The 25327-nt window shown below is 46.0% G+C and overlaps 1 protein-coding gene across 3 annotated transcripts in view; it reads right to left on the reverse strand.

Moving 5' to 3' along the window:
* The window catches only part of PCYT1B (phosphate cytidylyltransferase 1B, choline), a 68647-nt gene that overhangs the window by 37668 nt on the left and 5652 nt on the right, over positions 1-25327 (reverse strand). Inside the window, exon 1 of one of the 3 annotated variants that reach the window (XM_056861918.1) lies at positions 21875-22011. The exons of 1 other annotated variant lie outside the window; for it this stretch is intronic. In XM_056861918.1, coding sequence (XP_056717896.1) covers positions 21875-21893 — 19 coding nt within the window. In that variant the 5' untranslated portion in view covers positions 21894-22011. Of the gene's footprint in view, positions 1-21874; positions 22012-25327 lie in introns of those variants that run through there. One more of the 3 variants, XM_056861916.1, reaches the window with a different exon arrangement.

A 25327-nucleotide genomic window follows, 5' to 3' on the forward strand; every position in this document is an offset into this window, starting at 1 on the left:
AGTCCTAATTTGTGGTCCTAGGGGCAGTTTTGCCATGAAAGTGATACATCAATAAACACAAATACACAGAAAAATGGGTTGTTAAAGGCCACAGCTTTATTGATTACATCGGTGGATGCGCCCTACCCGAGAGTAAGGCCATCATAGATTGGATGGTACTGGAACAAATGTTGACAGTGGTCCCACCCAAGACTCGAGACTGGATCCAATGCAATAAACCGGCCTCCCTAGAAGATGCTATGACCCTCTTAAAAACCTAACACCAGTGGAACCTCAGGAGGGGGCAAAAGAGGGTAGCCGAGGCGAACTAAAGCTAAGGGCAAGCATGGAAGCCTAAGAGGAGGTCATGCTCGAGTGAGCCCACAGATCCCCCTTCCTGGAGGGCCCAATGCAAGTTATGGGACCCCGTCCACTCTTGTCTCCGAAGAAGGGAGAAAGCCCGCCGGTAAAGAAGAGGGAGCTTCGAAGGAAGGCAAAGGGATAGGGCCCTGCTACACATGTGGGCAATGGGGTCACTATCGACGCGACTGCCCCTTAATGGAGTGTGACTTGGGGTGGGAGGAAGCCCTGCAGGAGAGTGACCCCAAGAATAGTGGACGAGGGGCCCTGGTGCCTTTAAAGGTCAACAGGCACCAGGTACACGCCTTGGTTGATAGTGGATCCTCTATCTCTATGGTGCAGACACACCTCATCCCTGCTAGGAGGCCAGTTGTACATGAAGCTATAGTGGCCTGTTTCCACCAGGATACGGTAAAGTACCCAGTGGTGAGGGTCACAATACAGTGGGTAGGAACTGGAAATGGCCTGAGTGCGAAACTTACCCTATCCCGCACTGATTGGCCGGGATGCCCCGTGTTTTCATGCCATGCTCCGCTATCTCAGTTCGCCGATTCAGACCCTGGCAACGGAGGAGGACCCCCGACCCGGACCATCAACAATGAACCCAGACACAGAAGACCCTCCTGAGGGACCGGCGGCGGTCAGGGACCTGAGTGTCAATTGGAAGGGCGATCCCGTCTTCAGAAGACACCAGGAACAAGATCCCACGTTAGAGGTACTGCGTAAGATGGTGGCAGTAAGAGATGGGCAGGTCGAAGACACCCGCCGAGGGGCTCGCATGCCCCACATATCCTTTGAAAATGGTTATTGGTATTGGGTGGTCACGGGTAGGGAAGCACCTGTCCATCAGCTCCTTGTCCCTCAGACATATTGTTCTCAGGTGTTGGAACTGGGGCATGATTATTCATGGGCGGGGCATCAAGGGGTGAAAAACACCCTGGCCCGGGTTCTGGCTCATTTCCTTTGGCCCTCCAAAGCTAGGGAAGTGAAAGCCTTTTGCAAATCTTGCCCTTGCTGCCAAAAGGACAGTAGTCAGGCCCCACTTCGGGCACCGTTGCAACCCCTACCTATTATTCGAACCCCGTTTGAAAGGGTGGCGATGGACTTTGTCGGACCATTGCCCCGGACCCCTCAGGGTTTCTGATTCATTGTAGCCCTCATGGATTAAGCCACACACTACTCAGAGGCCATACCTCTCCGTACTATGCAAGCAACGGGGGGGTGTAGGGCGTTGATCCATTTCCATTTCTTCGCCAACGTTGGCCTTCCACGAGAGATATTGTCAGATGGGGGTACCTCTTTCATGGCCCAAGTCACTCGACAGTTTTGTCGCACTTTGGGGGTTCGACAAATTTTCACAACAGTAGCACATCCGCAAACAGACGGTCTAGTGGAAAGAATGAATCAAACTTTAAAGGCCAGGCTGAGGAAGTTGGTGGGAGAAAGGCCACATCAATGGGACCTCTACCTAGACCCCATCTTGTTTGCAGTGAGAGAGACCCCCCAGGCTTCCACGGGCTATGCCCCTTTTGAACTCCTGTATGGGCATATACCCCGTGGGATTCTAAGGGTGATGGAATCAGTGGGGAGGATCTGTAGAAACAGGAGGGCAGGCAGCCCTCGGTTATGTGAGACAACTGAAAGAGCGGCTAGAGACCACGAAGGAAATAGCGGGCCACAACTTCGCGGCCGCTCAGCGAACACAAAAAGAGAGATATGACAGGACCACTCAAGAACAGACTGTCGCCGAGGGGTCCCTGGTACTTGTGAGGACCTGGGTGTTTGGCCTGGGAGAGGGAGGGGACCCATGGAAGGGCCTGTTTAAAGTGCTCCAGGTGTTAGGCCCTAGCTCTTACAAGGTACAATGTGGGCCTACTTGGAGGCATTGCAAATGCCTCCACATAAACAACTTGAAGGAGTGAGTTGCTAGAGGAGGAGTCGGTAGAGAGGAATGCCAATTGGGGCGAGAGTCTTTAGAACTCTCGGAAGGAGAGTTCCCCTGGACACAGGTGTAAGGTCTGAGTCCACCTGTCAAATCCCAAACAACAGACCATCCAGACAGAGTCGTCTAAGAAGCAGTTTATTTGGGAAGCATAAGGTGTGTAGCAGCAACTTACAGGAAAAGGTACGAGGACTCAAGTGGGGGGAAAGCGGGCAGGTTGAAACATATACATCAGAAAGGCACCGTTGGATACCAGGCTGAGCCTGGTTCCCATGATAGATTACACTTATCGCGCCGGGGCGCAGGCCGTCATAACAAACCTCTGAGCTACTCAACCTTGACTCCAGCTGCGTTCTCAGCCTGGAGCTCACAGGGCCAAGAGGGAGAAGAGGGTCCCCATATTGACGAAGCTCTACTTCCTGCCCAACGGGCCCAACTGCGGGAACTTATTGGGCAACTGCCCCCAGTCTTCTCTCAAAACCCAGGTCACACCGAGTGGGTGTCCCACAGTATAAGGACTCCCCCCAACCAAGTGGCTCGCAGTCCCTGGTGGCTGATACCCCGCAAACGTTGGCCAGCCGTTAACCAAGAAGTAGATAAAATGCTAGCTATGGGCATTATCGAACCTTCGCATGGCGCAGCCCGATAGTGCTCCTGCCGAAGCCAGATGGAAGTATACGCTTCTGCGTGGATTACAGGGAGGTTAATAAAATAGCCCTCTTTGATGCTTATCCCATGCCCCACGTGGATATCTTGATAGACCAACTCGGTACCGCCCAATACATTTCAGCTCTTGACCTTACAAAAGGGTACTGGCAGATACCTATGCAGGAAGAAGATAAAGAGAAGACTGCCTTTATGTCCCCTAAAGGCTTATTCCAATTCCGAGTGATGCCTTTTGAGCTACACGGGGCGGCGGCCACTTTTCAGCGCCTAGTGGATACAGCTTTGGCGCACTGTCACGAATATGCCTTAGCATATATTGATGACATCATAGTCTTCAGCCCAGATTGGGAAACGCACCTGCAACATCTTGCTAGCGTATTACGCGCCTTAGAGAAGGCAGGGCTCAAAGCCAACTCCAAGAAAAGCCATCTTCGGGAGTTGTGGTATCTTGGGTACCTGGTAGGCCAGGGTCAACTGCGACCATTACCCGAAAAAGTGTTGTCACTAGAGAACACCCCCCCACCGCAGACAAAGAAACAGCTGTGATGCTTCTTGGGTCTCATCGGCTACTACGGGAAGTTTATTCCCCACTTTGCCTCACGAGCCAGTCCTTTGACCGACTGCGGAAAAACCGCCCTAATCAGATCCAGTGGTCCTCCAGCCAGGTGGCTGCTTTCGATGACCTCAGACGTGCCCTCACATCGGATCCTGTCCTTAAGAACCCAGACTTCGCCCGGCCCTTCTCTGCCTTCACGGATGCGCCCGACGCCGGACTTGGCGCGGTCTTGACTCAAGAACACGATGGTCAGGAACACCCCTCAGCTGCAAATTGACGCCGGCCGAACGTAACTATGCAACGGTTGAAAAGGAGGCGCTAGCCATCAAATGGGCAGTTGGGTCCCTCCAATATTACCTGGAGAATAATCCGTTCACACTGATAACCGATCATGCACCCTTATTATGGATGTCGAGGATGAAAGATCACAATGCCCGAGTCTTACGTTGGTATCTTTCTCTACTTCCCTTTAGCTTCACGATATGGCACATGCCAGATAAACTAAACGTGCTGGCCGACTACCTGTCCAGAGTCCACGAAGCTGATGGCCCGGACAAGCTCACAGAAAAGGGAGGGGTGTGTCCCACATCGCCCTCCCTCCCGGGCGCCGGGGACTCTACAGACCCTTCCCTCCCTGGAGACCAGCCCGAGAAGAGGGAAGGAAAGACCGGGGGGAAAACTCACCAGCCCCGCTGGACGGAATGTGAGGCAGCTGGGAGCCTCTTTCTGAAGCTGCGGGGGCCCACCTGTCAGCTGTTGGGTGGGGGGCCGGCGGAACGCCGCATCGGTACCACCTCCCCGGGGCCGCGGCTGCTCCTTGCAACCCCCAGCCTGGCTGGAAGGGCCAGGAATCCGGCATCCCAGGCGGTCCTGATGGTTGGGTGGCGAGCGGGGTGAGGGTGAGGCTCTCCTGCTCAGAAGGCAGGACGCCGAGGCAAACCCCGACAGCACCGGCCTCACAGGAGTCGCCCCCGGGTGCAAAGGTGGTCAAGGCGAAGTGGGAGGGACAGCCCCACCCATGGGGAAGGATTAGGGATCCGGTCATGAGCCAGAGGGGCAGAGGGCAGGGGGAAGGGCCTGACGGACGCTCTGGTGGGAGCCACGCCCGGTGGGAGGTATATCCCTGCAGGAAGAGGGGAGGGGGTGGTGCCACTGGGTGACGCAGGGATAAAAGGTGGAGGGTGGAGGCTAAGGAGGAAGTTGTCGGCTGGTGTCAGGCCTAAGCAGGAGTGCAGCAGACCTTCAAGGTGGCAAGCTCCGAGGAGGAAAGCACCTCTTCCTCCTCTGTGTCAGCTCTGGGCTCGCCATATAAATCCCACAAACAGACTTCCAGGCAGGTCTTCCTAAGAAAGCTGGTTTATTAAGAAACATACAGTGAATTGCAGAAATTGACTTGTAACTAAGCAAGGGCACTAATGGGGGGGGGGAACTACAGGAACGGGTGCTATAAAGACGACAATACACTTTCAGGACAATTGATGGTTGCCAGGGCAACCCTTTAGATAACATGGTTTCCCAGGAGCGATCAAAGACTAAACAGAGTTAGAGATGAACAACAATTAGACCTTGAAACACCACCTGGCCTAACCACTGGGTGCCTTTCCCAGGCCATGCCTGACACTCTGAGTGGTCTGAGGCCGAGGAAACCCTCACGCTGCAAGCTTCAGGGAATTCATACCGGCCATACTTAGCCCGCCCGTCGCAGAGGGCAAGCCAGCTATGGTGGGGCAGCGACAAAGTCGTTCTCCCCTAGTTGAACCACGATGGCATCTGGGGGGGCGAAGTGCTGGACATTTTCCATTACTGTGGCACCGAAAGAGTCCCACAACATACCCTATTGCCTGATCCACTTGATCCTCAGCTCCCGCTCTTGGCCCAGTACGGTTCCCCAGCTGAAGGAAGATGCATATCAGCCAGCCCAATTAACTATGCAGTGCCCCAGAATCCAAAACGTTTCTAACAAGCCTAAAAGGGAAAAATAAGTGTGTGACAGTGCATGCTTAAGTTTATCCATTACCTGCAAATATAGGTCTGATACGCAGATCACCTCCACCGACCAATTGACTGGATACCAATGTGGTATATGCCCCATGCATCACCTGCTGTGGCCGCTCTGTTTCAAAAGGAATGGGCACTAAATTCCTTAGGTTGAAAGCCGGAGGCCTCGAGGCAGTGCCTTAAAACAGCTATGAACTGAAATCTTGTGAGAAAGGATGTGAGGCCCCCTGTCCCCTCTGCGTTCGGGGCGCCTCCCACCGGTGTAGGAGGAGTTCGAGGTGGAGGAGCTTCCCTGGCCTCAGACCTTTTTAGGAGGGGGTCTGGCTTCAATTCCCCCGCAGAGGAAGCCAGGATCACTGTGCCGCCTGCCCAGTCGATCCCCAAAGACTCCTCCTGCTGCTCCTCCTCGGCCTCCGCGTCCTCCACCCCTTTTATCCTCCTCCCTCCCGGTGCCGCCCTCCACCCGTCCCCGTGACATTCCCCGCCTCCTCTCCGCTCCTGTCCCTCAGGTTTCCCTGTCTTTCCCTGGTCCCCGCCTCCCGCCACGGGGTTGAGCTTCCCCGCCCCCTTCCACTCCGGGCGCGGCCGCCCATCAGCTGTTTCGCGGGCCGCCGCCCGCTCCGCTCTTCTTCGGGGCCGCCTCCTGGCCGCCGCCCCTCTCCCTCTTCGCCGCTGCTGCCGCCGCCCTCGGGCCAGCCCCTCTGCTGGCGGGGTTCGCGGCCCCCTGCAAAGGAGACCGGGGGGCCTGGTAAGTTCTCGGGGGAGCCGGGTCGTTTCCCCGGCGCCCCGCTTCCCCCCCCGCCGCCGGCGCGCTCCCCTGGCGGCCCGAACCCCGCCGCCGCAAGCGGCGGCGGTCCCGACGCCTCCTCCTGCAGCCTGCCCCTTCTTGGGGAAGGAGGAGGAGCCCTGCCAAGTCCGGCGACTCCCGGGGTCCCGGGGGTCGCAGGACAAAGGACCCATCATTGTGTATGAACAGGGGGCCCAGGTCATGCAGGCGTTTGTGCAGGTAGGCCCTCGTTGGCGCTATAGGACAGGGCTGTTCCGGAGGCACTGCCCATAAAAACTGGTTGGTTTTTTATTTTCTCACCGTAATGCAAAGGGTGGAATCCCTAATTGAGACCTTATTAAATTCCAGGGCCCTTGCAGATGTGTCGTGGCCAGAAGCTGAAACCAATTTGCTGCACCAAAAGGCTCCAAAGAAAGCAAGTGTAAACACGGCTTTAAATAAGGCAGTTTCAAATTTGGAATGCCATATTGCCAGAAGCTGCTGTAGGATAGGCTAAGTTCTGGGGTGATGGGAATCGGGATGATGAGGAGAAAGACGCCTCCAGCTTTGGATTGCTTGCTGTATGAGGAATGAATGGCAAGGGTCAGGATGACCATGCAACTTACTGTGAAATGACATCGCAGTAAGGTGCAGTGCCATGATCATGTATGAGAGGCTCTGTTGTCTCATGGACACAAGGTACCTGAGGACTCTGTCCTGGTAAACTGGCAAGGAACCACTGTCCCCTATACTCACTGTGAATGCCATGACCCTATAGAAAGCTCAGGAATATGAGCACAGCATGGAGGAGGTGATTGAGTTGATCACTCCCATAGGACAGCAGGAAAGGGGGTTGGATACTGATTCGCCGCAGGCTTTTTTTAACAAGAAAAGGGAGTACACAGCAAGCGAAAAACAAAAAGTAATGATTGTGAAACAATCACCGTGTAGTGAAGCGCATGGACCAATTGGCCTTACCAATTAAATAAGCTTATTAATATGAGTATATCATGCACAATCAAGTTTATACCAAGTTTCCAGGAAGAACAACTTAAAAAGAATGAAAATACTGATGCCATAGAGCTGAGGGAACGACAAAAATTTAGAGACTCTGGGCAGACACAGTTAATTAAGGAAGGAAATCAAACAAAAATATACATACCACTTGATAAAGCTTGAGCAAAATGAGTACCAAAGCCAGGCGGCTTGTCACAGCTGTACTTTTTAAGACAAGATTAAGTCAAGACTGTGTTTATCTACAACATGCACTAAGTCATTTGTTATGTTAAGGTTCGCCTCTGGCGCCAATGTCCGAAATCTCGCCTCCTGAAAACGAGACAACGCATCCATGATTTCATTATCCACTCCTGGAACATACTTAGCAGAAAATGAGATGTTATGGTTCAGACAAGTCAACACAAACCTGCGCACAAGGCGCATGACCCACTCAGAGCAGAAGGACTGATGGTTAATGACACAGACAACGGCTTGGTTGTCACACCAGAACAAAACCTTTGAATTAGCGGGTGTGTCACCCCATATGGAAACTGTGACCAAGATTGGAAAGAGTTCTAGAAAGGTAATGTCCCACAGTATCCCTGACTGCACCCAAGGCACCAGTCACTTTTCAGCACACCAGCGCCCTGTGAAATACACCCTGAACTCGATACTGCTGGCTGCGTCAGAATGCACCTGCAATGAGGGACCGAGCTCACATGGGGACTGCCACAATGAAATCCCATTATATGTTTCCAGAAATTTGGGGCAGACCAGCAAATCTGCCCTCATGCCCTTTGTAATTTGGATATGGTGGTGGGGAGCCTTGGCTCCAGACATGGACCTAGCCAGCCGGGCACAGAAGGCCCAATCCGGCCAAACCACCCAACACGCAAAGTTAAGTTGGCCCAATAGGACCTGCACCTCTTTAAGCACTTTTTTCTCACTGAAACCATACTGATCAAAGCCCGAAGGGTGGCCAACGTCATCAGGCAAGCTGGAGTTGCGGGCCACGGAATCTAGTAAGATTTCAAGATATACCAAATGCATGGCGGGGCCCTCAGTTTTTTTAGGGGTGAGAGGCACCCCCAGTTCCTCAGCATGAGCCTGAAAAGCCAAAAGGTAGGATGCACATGCCGGGTTGTTGGCAGGGCCTACAAAGAGGAAGTCATCCAAGTAGTGGTTACAAGCTGAAAACTGGTGCAAGCCATAAAGGCCCACTCCAGAAAGGTGATGAACGCCTCAAAAGCTGAACAAGAAACTGAGCAGCCCATCAGCATGGCGCTATCCATGTACCAAAAACCATTGAGCTTGAAGCCCAGCAGGCAATGGTTGAATGGATTTACTGGCAGCAGCCGAAAGGCCAACTTGATCTCCACATGACCTTTCTATGTTTACTACGTGGTCAAAGGATGCATAGTGCACTGTACAGAACTCAGCAGGAATAGTGTCATTGACTGAAGAACTGCATGGGTAAGACAAATGGTGTATCAACCTGTATTTCCCTGCGGTCTTTATGGGGACAATGCCAATAGGGGAAATTCTAAGATTAGGGAGTGGAGGGGTACGAAAAGGGCCAGCCACCCTCCCTGCTGTGCACTGTTTTGCCACCTTGGTGGCAACTATTTCAGGTAGGTCATGGGCCGACCACAGATTATTTATTTATTTTTCTGATTTATAACCTGCCCTCCCCGGCCAAACCAGACTCAGAGCAGGTAACATCATTTAAAATACGTCAGGATAATCAAAGATAAAATTAACCATAATTTCTATATTTAGAACAATAAATGGCAATTAATACTTAAAACTGCAGATGGCGCCTAAGTTACCCTCATGTTGCCAGAGATAAGTGGCAGTGTCGGAGTCAGGTAAGACCTAGTACCCTTACCATCGTCTCTTGGGATGGGACGCAGGTTGGAAGGAACCCGAGCATATCAGTATCTCCGGTTCCTTCCCTTATAATACCTGCTCCCACCACCATACTACCCGTACCCACAGATGACTGGGATCCCCAGCCCCAGGCTGGCCTCCCTAGATCTTTCGAATCCTGCCTGCATAGGTACTCAGTACGACAATACTTAAACAAATTCCAGAAATCACAATAATTGCAATGGTAACACAGTAATCCAACAATAAACCCTAACCCCCCATAGTCTAATTAACTATTTCAATTAATTAACTAATAATCTCCACAATATTAGATATAGGCTATCCTAAAACATGCCAAGCATGAAATAAATTTAATTTAACTGGATAGGTAATATACACACAGAAACCTAGACAGGTAGCAGCAGATAAAATCCAGCACTCTTTCAGCTAAGAATAAGCACCTCTGCACTACAAATGCAGATTGATAAACAGGATCAACTCCAATAAGAGATGGATATAAGGCATACCAAAGATGGAATAAGAAGGGTCTGCCTAAGGACTTCTATATTCCTGCTGATATAGGTGCACTCACTGGTGTTACTACTTTAAGGGCGGTAATACTTAGGGACAGACAGAAGCCGAGTCCACCGTTTTTTAATTTCCAGGGCCACCCACAACCTTCTGAAACCAAACAAGTTTGTTCTGATAGCCCTTGAGTTCTTCTTAGTCACGTCAGTTGTGTCAGCAAGGCAACAAGGCAGAAGTCTAAAGTGGCCCAAGGAACTCCTCGCCATCCAGAAAAACGCCGGCAGCTTTCTCCAGGTGATCCAGCCGATAGAGGCTCACCCTCCTCCGGACTTCTCCGGCAGTGGTAGGCCCTGTCTGGCCTGTTCTCACCTGGAAGCTTAACTGCCAGATGCTCTCAGCCGGCGGTAGTATCCCACAGCTATCCGGTTTGCTTTGGTACTGCGGCCCCCAGCTCCCGTCTCTCACTCAGCTGTTGGGGTTCGCGTGTGCTTCTACTGGCACTGCCATGCTGCTCATTGTCTCCCTGTACATTGACGGTCCACATGAATCCACAAGCTTGGCACTCACTGAGGCACTGTAGCATCGGAATGCCGGTCCAAAAAGCTGATCACCAGAGTCCATACAGAGGGTGAGTTCTTAAGTTCTAATAAAACCCGAGCCGCTCTGCATTTCACTTCAAATGCTGGAATGCTGGAGCAACCCCAGGCAGTTCCTTCAAGTGTTACCAGGCTGTAACCAAGTTATAATGCAATACAAATTGGAAGTAAACTTTCTAGAGGGGAGAGAAACTTTAAGCTCTCACCTCTCGGTGCCATCTTGGATACACTAGCCACCTCAAAGGGCAGGCGAGGGCTGGTAAAAGGAATTCTAAAGCCCAATGAAAAACCTTCCCAAAGGAACGTAGCAGCTGGGCAGTCAGGGTACTTTCTAAGCAAACAAGCTAGCTGATCTAAATGAATGGGGGTCAGACCTAAGGCAAGACCACCTGATAAGAGAAGGGGCTTACTTTCCTGAGCCGGCGGCATTGCTGGTCCGCCCTCCTTCCTGCTACTGCTGGGAAGGGGGCGGCCACCCCGAAAGGGCTCCTGGGTGGCTCTGTTGCAGGGGCAAGATGGCCAGGAGTGGGGACCGAAGGAGTTCTCACAATTGTGCTCATATTTACTCTGAGCTCACTGGCATTTCCCCTGATTATATTCCCGCATCCTCTACAGTTTGTTTCGCCTTTAAAGGTGCCCCAGGTCTGCTTGCTGGCATCAAATTTGCTCCTTACTTGGATGCCCACGTACAAAAGCCAGAGCTTGTTATTAAGTAAGTTATTAAGCACATGGGACACTCCTAGACCAGATCACAAAGTTCTCAAAGAGACGGGACATGGCGGTCATGGGAGATTTTAATTACCCGGATATCTGTTGGAAGTCCAACGCTGCTAAAAATGCAAGATCCAAAAAATTCCTGACTTGTCTTGCTGACAACTTCCTATTCCAGAAGGTGGACAGGGAAACAAGGGGGTCTGCTATCTTAGACTTGATTCTCACCAACAGGGAAGAACTGGTTGATGAGGTTAAAGTAGTAGGCACCCTGGGTAGTAGTGACCACGTACTCTTGGAATTTACAATCTTGGGGAGAGGAAAACCTGTACGTAGTCAGACATGTAGGTTGGACTTCAAAAGAGCAAATTTTAACAAACTTAAACTTATGCTAGGTAGAATCCCATGGTCAGAAATACTTAAGGAGAAGGGAGTTCAAGAAGGGTGGGAGTTTCTTAAAAATAAAATACTGAAGGCGCAATCCCAAACCATTCCTATGAGAAGGGAAAATGGGAGGAGCCTAAAGAGGCCAGGGTGGCTCCATAAACAGCTTTTTAAAGAGTTGAGAAATAAAAAAGACTCATTTAGGAAGTGGAAGGAGGGTCTTATAACCAAAGAGGAATATAAGCAAATAACTAGTGCTTGTAGGGAGAGTGTTAGGAAAGCTAAAGCTCAGTATGAACTTAGGCGAGCGAGAGATGCTAAATGCAACAAAAAAGGGTTCTTTTCCTATGTACAGAGTAAGAGTAAGAACAAGGACAAGATAAGCCCATTGCGTGGTCCAGAAAGTGGAATTGTAACAGGAGATGAAGAGAGGGCAGAACTCCTCAATTCCTACTTTTCCTCAGTTTTTTCTTGTGAGGGAAGTGGTGCTCAACATGGCATAAACAGAACATGTGATGAGGGAAGGGATTTGCAGCCTAGAATTGGCATTGGGATAGTGCACAAACACCTGGTTTCTTTAAGTGAAACAAAATCCTCTGGGCCAGATGAATTGCACCCAAGGGTACTCAAAGAACTTGCAGATGTAATTTTGGAACCTCTGTCCATTATTTTTGAAAAGTCTTGGCAAACAGGTGAGGTGCCAGAAGATTGGAGGCGGGCAAATGTTGTCCCCATCTTCAAGAAGGGGAAAAAGGAGGATCCGGGTAACTACCGACCCATCAGCTTGACTTCTATACCAGGAAAAGTGTTCGAACAAATAATCAAACAGTCCGTCCTTGAGCATTTAGAAAGGATGGATCTGATCACTAAGAGCCAGCATGGGTTTCTCAAGAATAAGACATGTCAGATTAATCTTATCTCCTTTTTTGAGAAAGTTACTACCTTGCTGGATCAGGGGAATGCTGTAGACATAGTTTATCTAGATTTCAGTAAGGCTTTTGATAAGGTTCCACACAGTATTCTAATTGACAAATTGGGAAAATGTGGGTTAGATCCTATTATTGTTAGATGGATCTGCAACTGGTTGATAGATCGTACCCAAAGACTGCTAGTTAATGGTTCCTCGTCCACTTGGAGAGAATTGACTAGTGGAGTTCCTCAGGGATCTGTGCTGGGCCCTGTGTTGTTCAACATCTTTATAAATGATTTGGATGAAGGAATAGAGGGGATGCTTATTAAATTTGCAGATGATACTAAATTGGGAGGAGTAGCAAATACGGTAGAAGACAGAGCCAAGATGCAGGATGATCTTGACAGGCTGGAGAAATGGGCTAGAACTAATAAAATGCACTTCAACAAAGACAAATGTAAAGTTCTGCATTGAGGTAGGAAAAATCAAATGCATAATTATAGGATGGGGGAGACTTGTTTGAGCAGTAGTGTGTGTGAAAAGGATCTTGGGGTCTTAGTAGACCAAACACTGAACATGAGTCAGCAGTGTGATGCTGTAACTAAAAAGGCAAATGCAGTCTTGGGCTGCATCAACAGAAGTATAGTGTCCAGATCACGCGAAGTGATGGTATTGCTTTACTCTGCTCTAGTTAGACCTCAACTAGAGTACTGTGTTCAGGTTTGGGCACCACAATTTAAGAAAGATGTAGACAAGCTGGAACGGGTCCAGAGAAGGGTAACAAAGATGGTGAGGGGTCTGGAGACCAAGTCCTATGAGGAAAGGTTGAAGGAGCTGGGTATGTTTAGCCTGAAGAGGAGAAGACTGAGAGGGGATATGATAACCATGTTCAAGTACTTGAAGGGCTGTCATATAGAGGAGGGTGCCGAGTTGTTTTCTGTTGCTTAAGAAGGTCGGACCAGAACCAACGGGTTGAAATTAAATCAAAAGAGTTTCCATCTAGACCAGCGGTTCTGAACCTGTGGGTCGCGACCCCTTTGGGGTTCGAACGACCCTTTCACAGGGGTCGCCTAAGACCATCAGAAAACACATATTTCCGATGGTCTTAGGAACCGAGACACCGCTCCTCTATCCGTCTCTAGGCGGGTCCGCCCACATGCAGATACGCCCACATACGAGCTTCGGGAGCCCCTCCGCACAAAGCGCCGCGACTCGGAGACGAGCTCCCGGTGCTGGTCTTAGTAAAACATATAAGAAGCCTTATATGCTGCTCGCCCAACTCTCAGCTGTTCGTCGGGTCTTTGATCCGGCCACGGCGAAGACTCAGGGGTTAGCCAGTGTTTTTCAAGCTCCTGGAGGCTTCCTTATCTGTAGGTTTTTATAAAGGGCCACCCATAGCTGTCCACATGTGTCTATATGTACTATTGTATCCAAAAATGGAAATTTTGAGGTACTAACATGGTAATCAAATTGAATATGTTCATCACACTTATTAATTTCACTTAGAAGCTATGGGTGGTCCCTTATAAAAAACCTACAGATAAGGGAGCCCTCTTACATTATGACTCATTCCATCCTCCTTTTCTAAGAAACAACTCACCTTATGGGCAATTTCTACGCTTGAAGCGTAATGCCACTAAAATGGAGGACTATGAAATAGCAGCAACTAATCTTAAGGAAGTCTTGCTAAACAGGGGCTATCCCTTACACATAATTAACAATGCAAAAAGACGCGCTAATGATAGAGATCGCTCTACTCTTTTTATTCCAAAAGAACGTGCAGCACAAAAACTGACTGCATCCTTCGACTACACATCTCTAGCCATTAAGATAAAGCATATTATTTTTAAACATTGGCATATAGTAGAGACAATATCAGGCTTTCAGAGTTGCCCTTAATAGGGCTAAAACGAACTGTCTCTTTAAGGGACTTGCTCATTCACACGGGCTGTACTAAGACTCCACCCACAACAGGGGCAGTCGGACATTACTCATGTGGATCATGCGCAGTCTGCCGCTTCTCTATGCCAGTACGGAGTTTCACTCGAGAAGACACAGGTTTTACATTCGAACTACGCCACTTTACAAATTGTAATTCATTTAATGTTATTTACATTTTAATTTGCCCATGCAAATTATTTTACGTGGGGAAGACGACACGCCCCTTAAAATTAAGGATCGGGGAACATTGATCTAGAATCAGGAACCACGTGACAGAAGCACCCGTAGTTGAACATTGGATACAATTTAAACATACTGAAGATGCCTAAGAGATATCAAAAGACTGTCAACAGGAGTCACGCTTCATACACCTCTTTGATTGTGTAACCCCTAATGGGTTAAACATGGCTAACGATCTCACCTCCTTTCTGTAAACGCCCTTCTCTGCACCTGGGATCTCACTGGAATTGCATTTAAGTGTAATGATTTCTAAGGTTTGTTAGACTGTGAACAAGATAGGATCTCTGTCGGGTCGGACCTCACAAGTTACTGTGCTAAAAAATTGTATTGATAAGAGAAAGTGAGTATGAGAATTTTTAATTTCAATTTGTATATAATTATAAGATTTCTTTACTGTAATACTGGCATTAACAGAGCTAAGGCTCTGAGGTATATACATAACCCAGATGCTGAAGGCTTCCATGAATTTTGGGGTGGCTGAAGAAGTTTTGAAACGCATTTACCGGCATCCTGTACCACTACCAAAGCGGATAAAAGCCCTTTAAGAAGAAACTCTAACATATTGTTTTAGAAGAGACTGCTCTTTATTTTGTTTTTTGCAGCAAGCCTGCTTTACAGTTGGATGGAAATCTATGTTATGTTTAAGTGCAAGCCTGCTTTATAATTTGACTGAAAATTACATTATATATGTAATAATGTATAGGATATCAGCTTATTTTTGTGAACTGTAAAGGAACAGAAAAATGTATTTGTGAGATTTTTCTCATACCGCATGTTATATGTTTTCTCATACCACATGTTATATGTTTAAAAATATAACTATTTAAGTTAACATCAAAGTTTGATCATTTAAAATAGCCTACAACTGCAACTTTGACTACTAACATATTACAGTTGTTATTACTGGTTTTAATATACAAATCCAATGCCTCTGTAACTGACATAATGCCTTTTTTACTAAGTGATAGGGACCCCAAGGCTACATTGTCAGTGGCAAGATTTGTTTCAGTCCTTATATCCCTCCAACACTAGATATATGCTGCTCAAGATCAATTGATCAAGGAGCTTCTAAGGGATAAAAGGAAAGTTATTACTGGTTTGAATATCATTATAGTCCATGGCAGTGGCATCCCCCACCAATTCTCTGACCCGTAAAATGTTGCACATGTTGTTAGTCAAATGCCAGCCCCGTTCCAGATATGCTGCCTGAACAACCCCCATGAATACACTGTAGCCTGCCATCCACTTGGGCCATTCTTCCCATCATCAGAATCTGGTTTTAGTAGGGCAAAAATGTCAACGTAATGATCATCCAAAATATGTTCACGCACTTTACGTGCCAAGTGAACGCCAGGAGGGTCCTTGGCATCAGTATATGCCGGAGGTTTAACCCCTTAGGGTGGAGCCTGACCAGACAGCCGGCAGCCTCAGGACCCTTGGTCACTTTACCGCTCCTCCTTGCAGCCCAGGCCGGTAGACCACGCACACGGGCTGCAGCCACCCAGTACTGCCCTGAAGAATGCGTAGATTTCTCATCTGAGGAAGACTCACCCATCGATGACTTGCTACTGGAACAGTGCTATCTGTGATGAGATCTCTTCATCTTCTTGGAAACCTTCTGCTTCAAGGGTGCCTCATGGATGGACATGACTAAACTCCCTGATGGGCTGGGTGATGACTGCTGACCCTGCACAGTGGCCCAAGCCCTGCTGCCCCTTCCTCTTGTGGAAGGGCCTGCTTGTGATTCACCAGCAGGAGTTGTATGGACATTAGGTGCTGCTTCAAGGTTTTCAGTCCTCTCGGTCAGCTGCTCGAGAACTTTGGAGATTCCCTCCAGGGTCACATCTGTGCGGGACCCGCTCCTGGGTGCCCTTAAAGGCTCACGGTGTGCAGAGGGAGCTGCATGCCTTCCCAGGCATTATGCAGAAAACGCTTATATCCCCTGCCCAGATTATACAAAAGACCAGAGGAGCTGGGAGATTCTCTAATCAGTTATACCCCCTGCTCTACAACATTTCCTCTATAGAGGTTTTTTAAATTAATTTTTCAATCAATTTTAATTATGTATTTTGTATTATTATTCTATTTTATTATTTTACTAAACTAATCAAAGGAAGTCAACAAAATTGCAACAAAAAGTCAACAATCAGGCCAGTAGTGGGGAGCAACCCAGCACATATCCTTAAATACAATTCAAATCAACTCAAATCAGCAGAGAAAAAACAACCCCAAACTCATTCAGCACAGCAGCAATACAACAAACCCAAATCACCTGGAGCAGCCAAAGGGGAGCCCTGTGATAAACCTGCTAGTGTGTGTGTGGGGGGTCATATCACCTAGTAAAACTTGCAATGAGAATCCCGCTTGGCCTGAGCCGCTGGGTGTGTGTCTCTCTCAAAGCCCCGTCCTGGCAGAACCCGCCGTTAACCACTCTGGGAAACAGGCCAGCAAGTGCTAGAGGGGTGGGGGAAGGTCCGAGGCTGTCAGCTGCCCCATGAGTCTACTCGCGTATAGCCGAAGTCCTGTGCTGCTGCCCACGCTGCTCGCTGCCGCCTCCCACTGCCTCCAAGTAGAGAAGTCCGTGGAAACACAGATGCTCTGTTCCACTTCATTGTGCTGAGAACAAGGCCGGGCTGTCCGACAGCATGGAGGCTGGGTACCAACTTGCCGACATCATCATCCTGCGCCGCTCGGCCTGTCTGGCAGTCTGCCCCTGATCCTGCCCACCGACCGCCTGCAGGGGGAAGGGGAAAGCTGGAAAAATTGCCCGTCCATGCGGTCAGCCGGGCGAAAAATGGCCTGGAACCCTGTGAACAGGCCAGCTCCATTTCCACAGCAAAACAGCCACCCCAAGCCGCAATGGATGGCCGGCAGGTAAGTCCCTTGGCCATTTGTTTCACAAAATACATACTTTTGCAGTCCTACTCATAGAAACCGTAGTGATTTGTCTTGACATATGTAAAGATTTTCACTTATACCTGTGGTGTTTATATGTGAGATATTTGGTCTGCAGCATAGTATGAGGATGGAAAGACAAAGCTGGGCTCAACTATTTCTTGTGCATCTATTTGGGGGTGCACAATGCAATTGTAAGGATATGTTCCTGGCAGTAAGCCACATTGAATAAACCCGAGTAGGATTCTGAGCAGACGTGCTTAGGATTGCTCTCACAGAGTTTAAGTTTCTTTTGGTCTTACTGAACCTTTGGATTTCTCATATTAATGAACCCAGTGCCTGGTTAAAAATCGGACACTGTGCATGCTGGAGCAATGAATGCAGCAGCCTCTTTATTATAAGTCATATATGGCACGTCTACAAGTAGCTCAATCTCCCCACCTTCTTTAAAGGGAAGAATAGCTCTATGCAGAAATATGTGCAACTGGGCATCTGGATGGAATGTCAACATCATAGGTGACTGTGAGGTTGATAGGAGGGGAAGGGCCATGCAGAACTGGACTGAAGTAAATAGCTATCAGACTCCATCAACTTTAACAACATAGCAGTTTATACGAACGTTCGTTTAAATAATTTTATATAATTAAGATTGTGTGTGTGTGTGTTTTGCTGTCAAGTCACAACTGACTTATAGTGATCCCATAAGGTTTTCAAGGCAAGAGACTATCAGAGGTGGTTTGTCATTGCCTGCCTCTGTGTCATGCCTCTGGTATTCCTTGGAGGCCTCCCAGCCAAATAGTTGCCAGGATTGAGGCTGAGAGTGTATGACTGGCCCAAGGTCCCTCAGCAAGTTACATGGCAGAATGGGAATTTGAACATGGGTTTGCCAGTCTGACAGCTTAAACACTACACCACACTGGCTCTCAATCAAAATACTTTAGGACAAAACACTGTAGCTGTCTTCTATACTCTGTTGCATCACAAATGGACTTTGAATTAAAAGGCATTTTAAAAATATTTTTGTTGTTGATGACTGAAACTAATTAGGCCATGAACAAAAGCTATGAGGCCAATAGTAAGCTGGAGCAAAACGCAGTCAGTACATGCATGCATATCTGAAGGTATGATCCGACATCTTCTACAAGTAATTTCTTTTAATGTTTGTCTAAATTTTATTATTGGAGTTTAACTGGAAAGTTACTCATTTCATTGTTCATTACAAGTTGCCCATTCTGAACAATGTATAATCCTTCCATTTTAGAGGTGGTTCTGATAAACTTTGTAGCTTAATCTCTGCAGAAAGAGGAAATGTGACTAGAATGTTGCTGTTTATATGTCCATTTAAACAAAGAACTCCATTTACCTCTCACCCCAGACCATTCACATCTTCAGGATTATGGCAACAAAATGGTGCCAATACCTGGATGTCTCCGGGGTGTTTCTAAGACCAACAGCACTTGGATTCACTTCAGTGCCAAAGTTAACCCTCAAAGAACCCAATACGCAGAAACAAGTTCTCTTAGTCAATGTAGTGGACAAACCCTGCCCCAAATCTGTGGATGTATATAATTACCACAAGCAAGATAAAAAGACGATGTCATGTACAATGTTTTAAATGTTTGTATCTTGCATTGCCTGGGCCTCAACCTATTGCTGCTTCCACCTTGGATTGAATTTATAGTTCTGCGTGACTATAATTTTGGCATGCAGAAGCTCCCAGGTTCAAGCCCTGGCAATTCTACTTAAAGGGATCAGGTAGTAGGTGATGTGAAAGACCTTAGCCTAAAACCCTGCCCATCTAAGTAGACAATATTGACTTTTATAGATCAGTGGTCTGATTCAGTATAAAGCAGCTTTGTGTTGTATTCAGGTTACTAAATATTGTTTAAATTGGTAATTTGCTTATTGACTTCCCAACTGTTATAAGCTCAGTAAATATTCAGGAATTGACAGGATACAATCCTCTCACAGGACTGTAGATTTCATGTACCAAGTTGCCTGTCTGAAAGCATTTTCATGTGATATTTGCACCCTACAACTTTCCCTGTCATGGATTCAAGCCTGTTTACTCTTATATACATTAGTAGCATCATTAGTGCTGAAATAAATTCACAAAATCAAGAGTATACACAATCCAAGCTGTTTTCTAACATTATGACCCCTTTATGGAACACAGCCATGCCACAGAGATTTTAGCAGCCTTCATATTATTTCATTTATTTATTTAATTCCCAATGGGGACCCAAAGTGGCTTACATCATTCTCCTCTCCTGCGTTTTATCTTCACAACGACCATGGGAGGTAGGTTATGCTGGGAGTGTGACTGGCACAAAGTCACTCAGAGATCTTCCATGGCACAAGTGGGGATCTGAAACTCGATCTCCCATATACTAGTATGATACTCTTAACTACCACACCATACTGACTCTCACCTTCCATTTTCCCAAACCCACCGTATGTAAAGTTTGTCATATTTCTCTGTTATCTTAGTCCTCTATTAACCTGTTTGCTTTTGTAGAAAGAGTATTTTGTCAAATAATAATTATGTGTTTCTTTTACAGTGGTATTATGGAAATGAAAATAATTTGGGCTGAGGACTGTTCCTACAGACTTCCAGTCCTCTGATTTGCTCCTCTTGTGTGGAGTAAAATGGGCAACTATTTTCATGTGGGGTCCTTTCAAACAAACAACCACTACACAATATATGAGGTAGCAAATTTGTGCAAAAATCATGTCACTTCCTGTACTGGCCATGGACAGTTTCTTCTGTACCACTTGAAGTACTGTTTTTTCCTGAATCCTCACCTGTATATTCATCACCAGTATATTACAGGCATACAGGATTGAGCTGTTGCAGAGGAAAGATGTCCAGTTTCACCACAATCTCAGTTCAGCAGCACTAGAATTCTATAAACTTTGATTCAAAGTTCTCACCTGCCATTACTCCTAAATCCACTGAAATTAACGAGTTTGGAAGAATGTAATTCTACCTAGGATAGCATTGTAAATTTCCAAAGGAATCGTATCAAAATAAATGGTAAGAAAAAAACATTAGTGCACTTCTTCCTTTGTTTTTACGTGGCAGATTGTGTGATTTCAATATATTCCGAAAGATTTGGTTGATCCTGAGAATACAACAGGAATGGCAAATCACAAAATCACACAAGGTTGAAAGAGACCATAAGGGCACATAACTAATAAGCACAATGCAATACAAAGATTTGTTAACCTCTCCCATACTTTAAACAAAACTATCTTATAGATGGTAACTTTTTAAAAATGAAAAGCCAACTCATTCTGGACAGATGCTAGACAAGTCCCTATGTCACAGTATGACAACCCAATAAACTGTTTGTCCTTTAGCTTCTGCTTTCTCAGAAATCACTTATACTAGGACACAGTGAAGCGAGAGATGAAAATGCTCTTTAGGAATCAGAAAAAGAACAGCATTTCAGAATCAAGGCTATTGTAGGCAAATACATGCAACTCAGGGTACTCTGTTAGGAAGCCCACACTGGCACTGGGGAATGGTTAAGATTTTTAGGGAGGGACCAGACTGCTTTTTCATCTGTCTATCAAAGGATGTCAGTCCTGCAGTCAAATTTTAACTGTATAAGTATTAATGTCCCACAAAAAACAACGGGACTTACTTCCAACGAAGTATACTTAATAGTGAATTCTTACTGTTATAATTCCCCACTCTATAAACAAAGCCAGAGGCCATTTCTTACATTACTCTTGCAAACCATAATGAGCTGAGATGCTCATTTTTGAAATGCAAACCCTCAGGTGTGGTTCTCACAGTGGCTCAAATATAACTTAGAGAATATACAACTTCAGAGCATCACCAAACTGAAATGTTATTGTTTCCACTGCACTATAGTTGAGAACAAATCCTAGCTAATGAAAAAATGAATATACAAAATTAGGGAAATTAAAATATTCATGGTGGGACTGGGTCTAATTTAAAGAGCAGTCATCCAATGATGAAGGGACTAATTACTGCTTCAATAAATTATTGAAGAAATGCAGGTTTTCTCTTAATGCAACTCTCCCAACTCCCATACCCCTAATTGATAACACTGTATTTTCTGATCAGGGATCCATCACATTTTTTCTCCATTTTTTCTCTGGTAGGTAGATTTAGATTTCTTTATAACAGAAATTCTGCTCCCCTGCCGTGCCATTTTTTTTTTAAGTCATCAGAAACAAGAGCCGGCAAGGAGCAACTGCAGTTTGAAATCTGAATCTCACAAAGGCTGGGAGAAAGTGCCATTTTGACACAGCTTGACACTCTTTGTTCAAAAAGACCAGTGACACAAGAAGGATGTAATCCTAAAGGGCCTATCTCAATGCAGCAGGCACAAGCAACGCTTTCCAATACAGATCTTCCCAATACAGACAAGAATCAAACAGCTAAAAAGGGATTAGGCCATTGTTAAATTCCTAGTAAGGCTACAAAGCATTGCTTCTGTGACATCCTAGCAAGGCAAAAGGGTGACAAATAAATGCGTCCTTTGTCTTTTTCTTTACTTACCAACCGAGGCTGAGGGCATGTGTGCTCTATTTCCTCCATGGTTTCCGATGGAAGCTCATTAGAAAGGGATTTTGGGATGTCTGTTTCTGACTCAGCATTAGCAGAGAGCACTGGCATGGCCAGCGAATGCTTTTCGCGGTGATACCCTCTCTCCTGCTCTCTTCCCAGGCGGAGAATGCTTTCCTTTCTCGTGTAATTCTTCCCCCCCACCCCACTCCCTTCTCCCCCGCTTCTCTTCTTTTCCGTTCCCTGGAGAAATTAAAGGTTTTCCTTTCAAGGAGAAGCCAAGAGGCAAGGCCTCAGTTTATCACTATAACAACCAGCTAGCAACAGAGCAGTTGGTACAGGATACAGGATTCTGATTTGCATGACGGCTTCTGGTTGGTTACTGTCATCATAGTACCACTTTAACTGAGCTACGCGTTATAGACTGAGAGGCGGGATGCTATGAATGCCGCCAGGACATACTGTTTTTCTTATCAGGTCCTGTATAGTTTCGTGCCCAGACATATTGATGCATCGGACAAACCTCCTTCCGAAATCATATTCCACTATTACAGAAGTACGTTACATTGCATAACATTTTCTGATCTCATAAGGGATTCATACTTATTACTTTGAAGCTGGAGTTAATGGTTCCCAACCAGGGGTCCGCGGACCCCCAGGGGTCCGCGAGAACTAAATTAAGGTCCGCGAAACAAAGTTATAAACCCATAATAAATTAATATTTTCTTTTTTATATATATATATATAATTTTTATTAAATTTAACAAAACATACAATATGGAAAGACAAAAAGAAATTAATAACAGTAGAAAGTTAAAAAAATAAAAATAAATAAAAATACAATAATATTGGAAAAAAAGGAATAAAAGGGTATTTTTACATCATCTGTAATACAATCATAATCAATCAAAATATCCAATAATGCCCTTCTACCCAACACCCACCAAAAGTGACCCTTCACCCGACTTCCGAAGAAGTGTCTGGATAGTTTTATTTCTCTATTATCTAAAATTAAAGTTATTTAAACATTATTTTTCTATATCTCACTAAATAATATCGTAAAGTCCATTTTTGCCATCTTGTCCCAATATGAGGTGGCCTTAAACCATGTTTGTTTGAATTCTTCCATATCTTTTCCATGCAAAAAAAATGTTAATCTGGCCATCCGCATATACAGCCATAATTTCTCTCTCCAGTCTATAATTGAAGGTTTATTTGTTTGTTTCCATATTTTATCTATCACAATTCTTGCAGCAGCAAAACTATATTGGCAAATAATTCTATCCTGGTCAGATATGTTATTTGGTGGGATTCCCAACAGACAAAATAAATTAATATTTTCAATTAAAAGTTCTCTATTATAAAATATATATATTCAAATATTATTCTAAGTTTAATGTTTAACTAACAGTTATGATTAAAGTTTATTTTCAAATTCTCGGAATCTTTATTTTGAACCTTGGGGTCCCTGCACCGAACAAAAAAGTCCTAGTGGTCCCTGGTCAAAAAAAGGTTGGGAACCACTGATCTATAAACTCCATTGTTCTATTTTTCCATGGAACATTGTATATGTTACTCTTTGTTGCTCTTGGATAAAAAATACGCATACATTGCCCACACATACCTCACTTCTAGATATAAATCATTGTATAAAGAAACTTATGGGACTTCACACCTTCCAAATTTTGGCCCCAATCAGCACAGGAGTTACCACAGATTACTGCCTCTTATCCATTGCAAGAAATGCCCATTTATTCCTACTCCTGGGTAAACTAGAGGAAGAAAAGATTAGGAATAAACAGACAGTTCTTGCAATGGAAGCAAGCAAGCAGTAAGGTCCCTCAAGGACTGGTATAGGGACTGGTGCTATTTAACTTGTTTATAAATGATATGGAACTGGCGATGAACAGCGTAGATGACACAAAACAGCAGATGACACAAAATTATTCAGGATGGTGAAAAACCAGCGCCAACTTGAAGAGCTCCAGGAAGATCACAATACATTTGGTGAGTGGCCAACAATGTGGAAAATGAAGTTCAATGCAGTTAAGTGTAAGGTGACCTACACTGGAACAAAACATCCTGACTTTATATGCTAATGGAGTGTGAACTTACTGAGACTAAGAAGGAAAGAGATCCTGAGGTCGTAGAGGATATGCGTGTAAAGTGCCATCAAGTCACAATTGACTTGTGGTGACCTCACAAAAGGCTTTCAAGGCAAGTGAGAAGCAGTGGTTTGTCACTGTCTTCCTCTGCAGAGTTTTCCTTGGTGGTCTCCCTTTCAAATACCAACTCTGTGTTGCTTCCCAGATCTGACTAGATCGGGCTATACCATGCTGCCTCCCCTACCCTTGTGGAAGACAGCTCAATGAAATGGTCAACCCAGTCAGGTGTGCTGCAGTGGTGAAAAAAGCAAACTATCCAGGGGATTCTTAGGAAAGGGACTGAAAATAAAACAGATTATAATGCTTTTGTACAGTTCTATGGTATGGCCTCATTTGGAATACGGTGTGCAGTTCTGGTTACCGTATCTCAAAAAAGATACTGCAGAGCTGGGAGAAGTACAAAAGAGGGCAACCCAGATGATTAAAAAATCAGAGTCCTGTGGAAAGAATGGCTGAAGAGTTCAGGACTACTCAAGTTTAGAAAAGAGACAACTGTGGGGGGATACGATAGAAGTTTATAAAATGATGCAAGGGGTAGAGAGAGTGGACAGAGATAATTTTTTCTCTCCCAAAATACTAGAAGCATACAATGGAGTTGATGAGCAGTAGACTGAGGATGGATGAAAGGAAATATTTCTTTACTCAATGAGAGAATTGCTGAATTCGCTGCCAGAGAATGCAGTGATGGCCAGATGCACAGACAGCCTTAAAAGGGGATTAGACAGATTCATGGGAGGACAGGCCTATCAGAGGCTACTAGCCATGTTGACTACGGGAAACCTCCACATTCAGAGGCAGTCTACCTCTGAATACCAGGGCAAGAGGCAACAGCGGGGAAGGCCTTGGCCTCTATGCTCTGCTGCTGGCCCTCCAGAGTAGCTGGTTGGCCACTGTGTGAGACAGAATGCTCAATTTGATGGACCACTGGTCGGATCCAGCAGGTCACTTCTTATGTTCAGATCAATAACTTATTCTTCTCAGGTTGATTCACATAACGTTTTCTATGATGAAATCAATATGTGGACTTTTCCTGTGAATGCTGGCATGTTAACCTGCTCTCATTAATGTTTCAACATGTATCCAGTTCCACATCAAAACTCATAACATCTTCATTCAACTTTATTTTCAAAGGCTTTAAGCATTTGGTGGGTCACAAAGTCAACACAAGTAACTACTCCAAAAACCAACCTGAAATGTCAAAATAATGCGGTTTTAACGCAGTATTAAATGTTCTTTCAAATTTGCATACATGTGTTGCACATACAATACCTTCTGTGCTCTG

This window comes from Euleptes europaea, chromosome 16 (genome assembly GCF_029931775.1).
Source record: "Euleptes europaea isolate rEulEur1 chromosome 16, rEulEur1.hap1, whole genome shotgun sequence".
NCBI lineage: Eukaryota > Metazoa > Chordata > Lepidosauria > Squamata > Sphaerodactylidae > Euleptes > Euleptes europaea.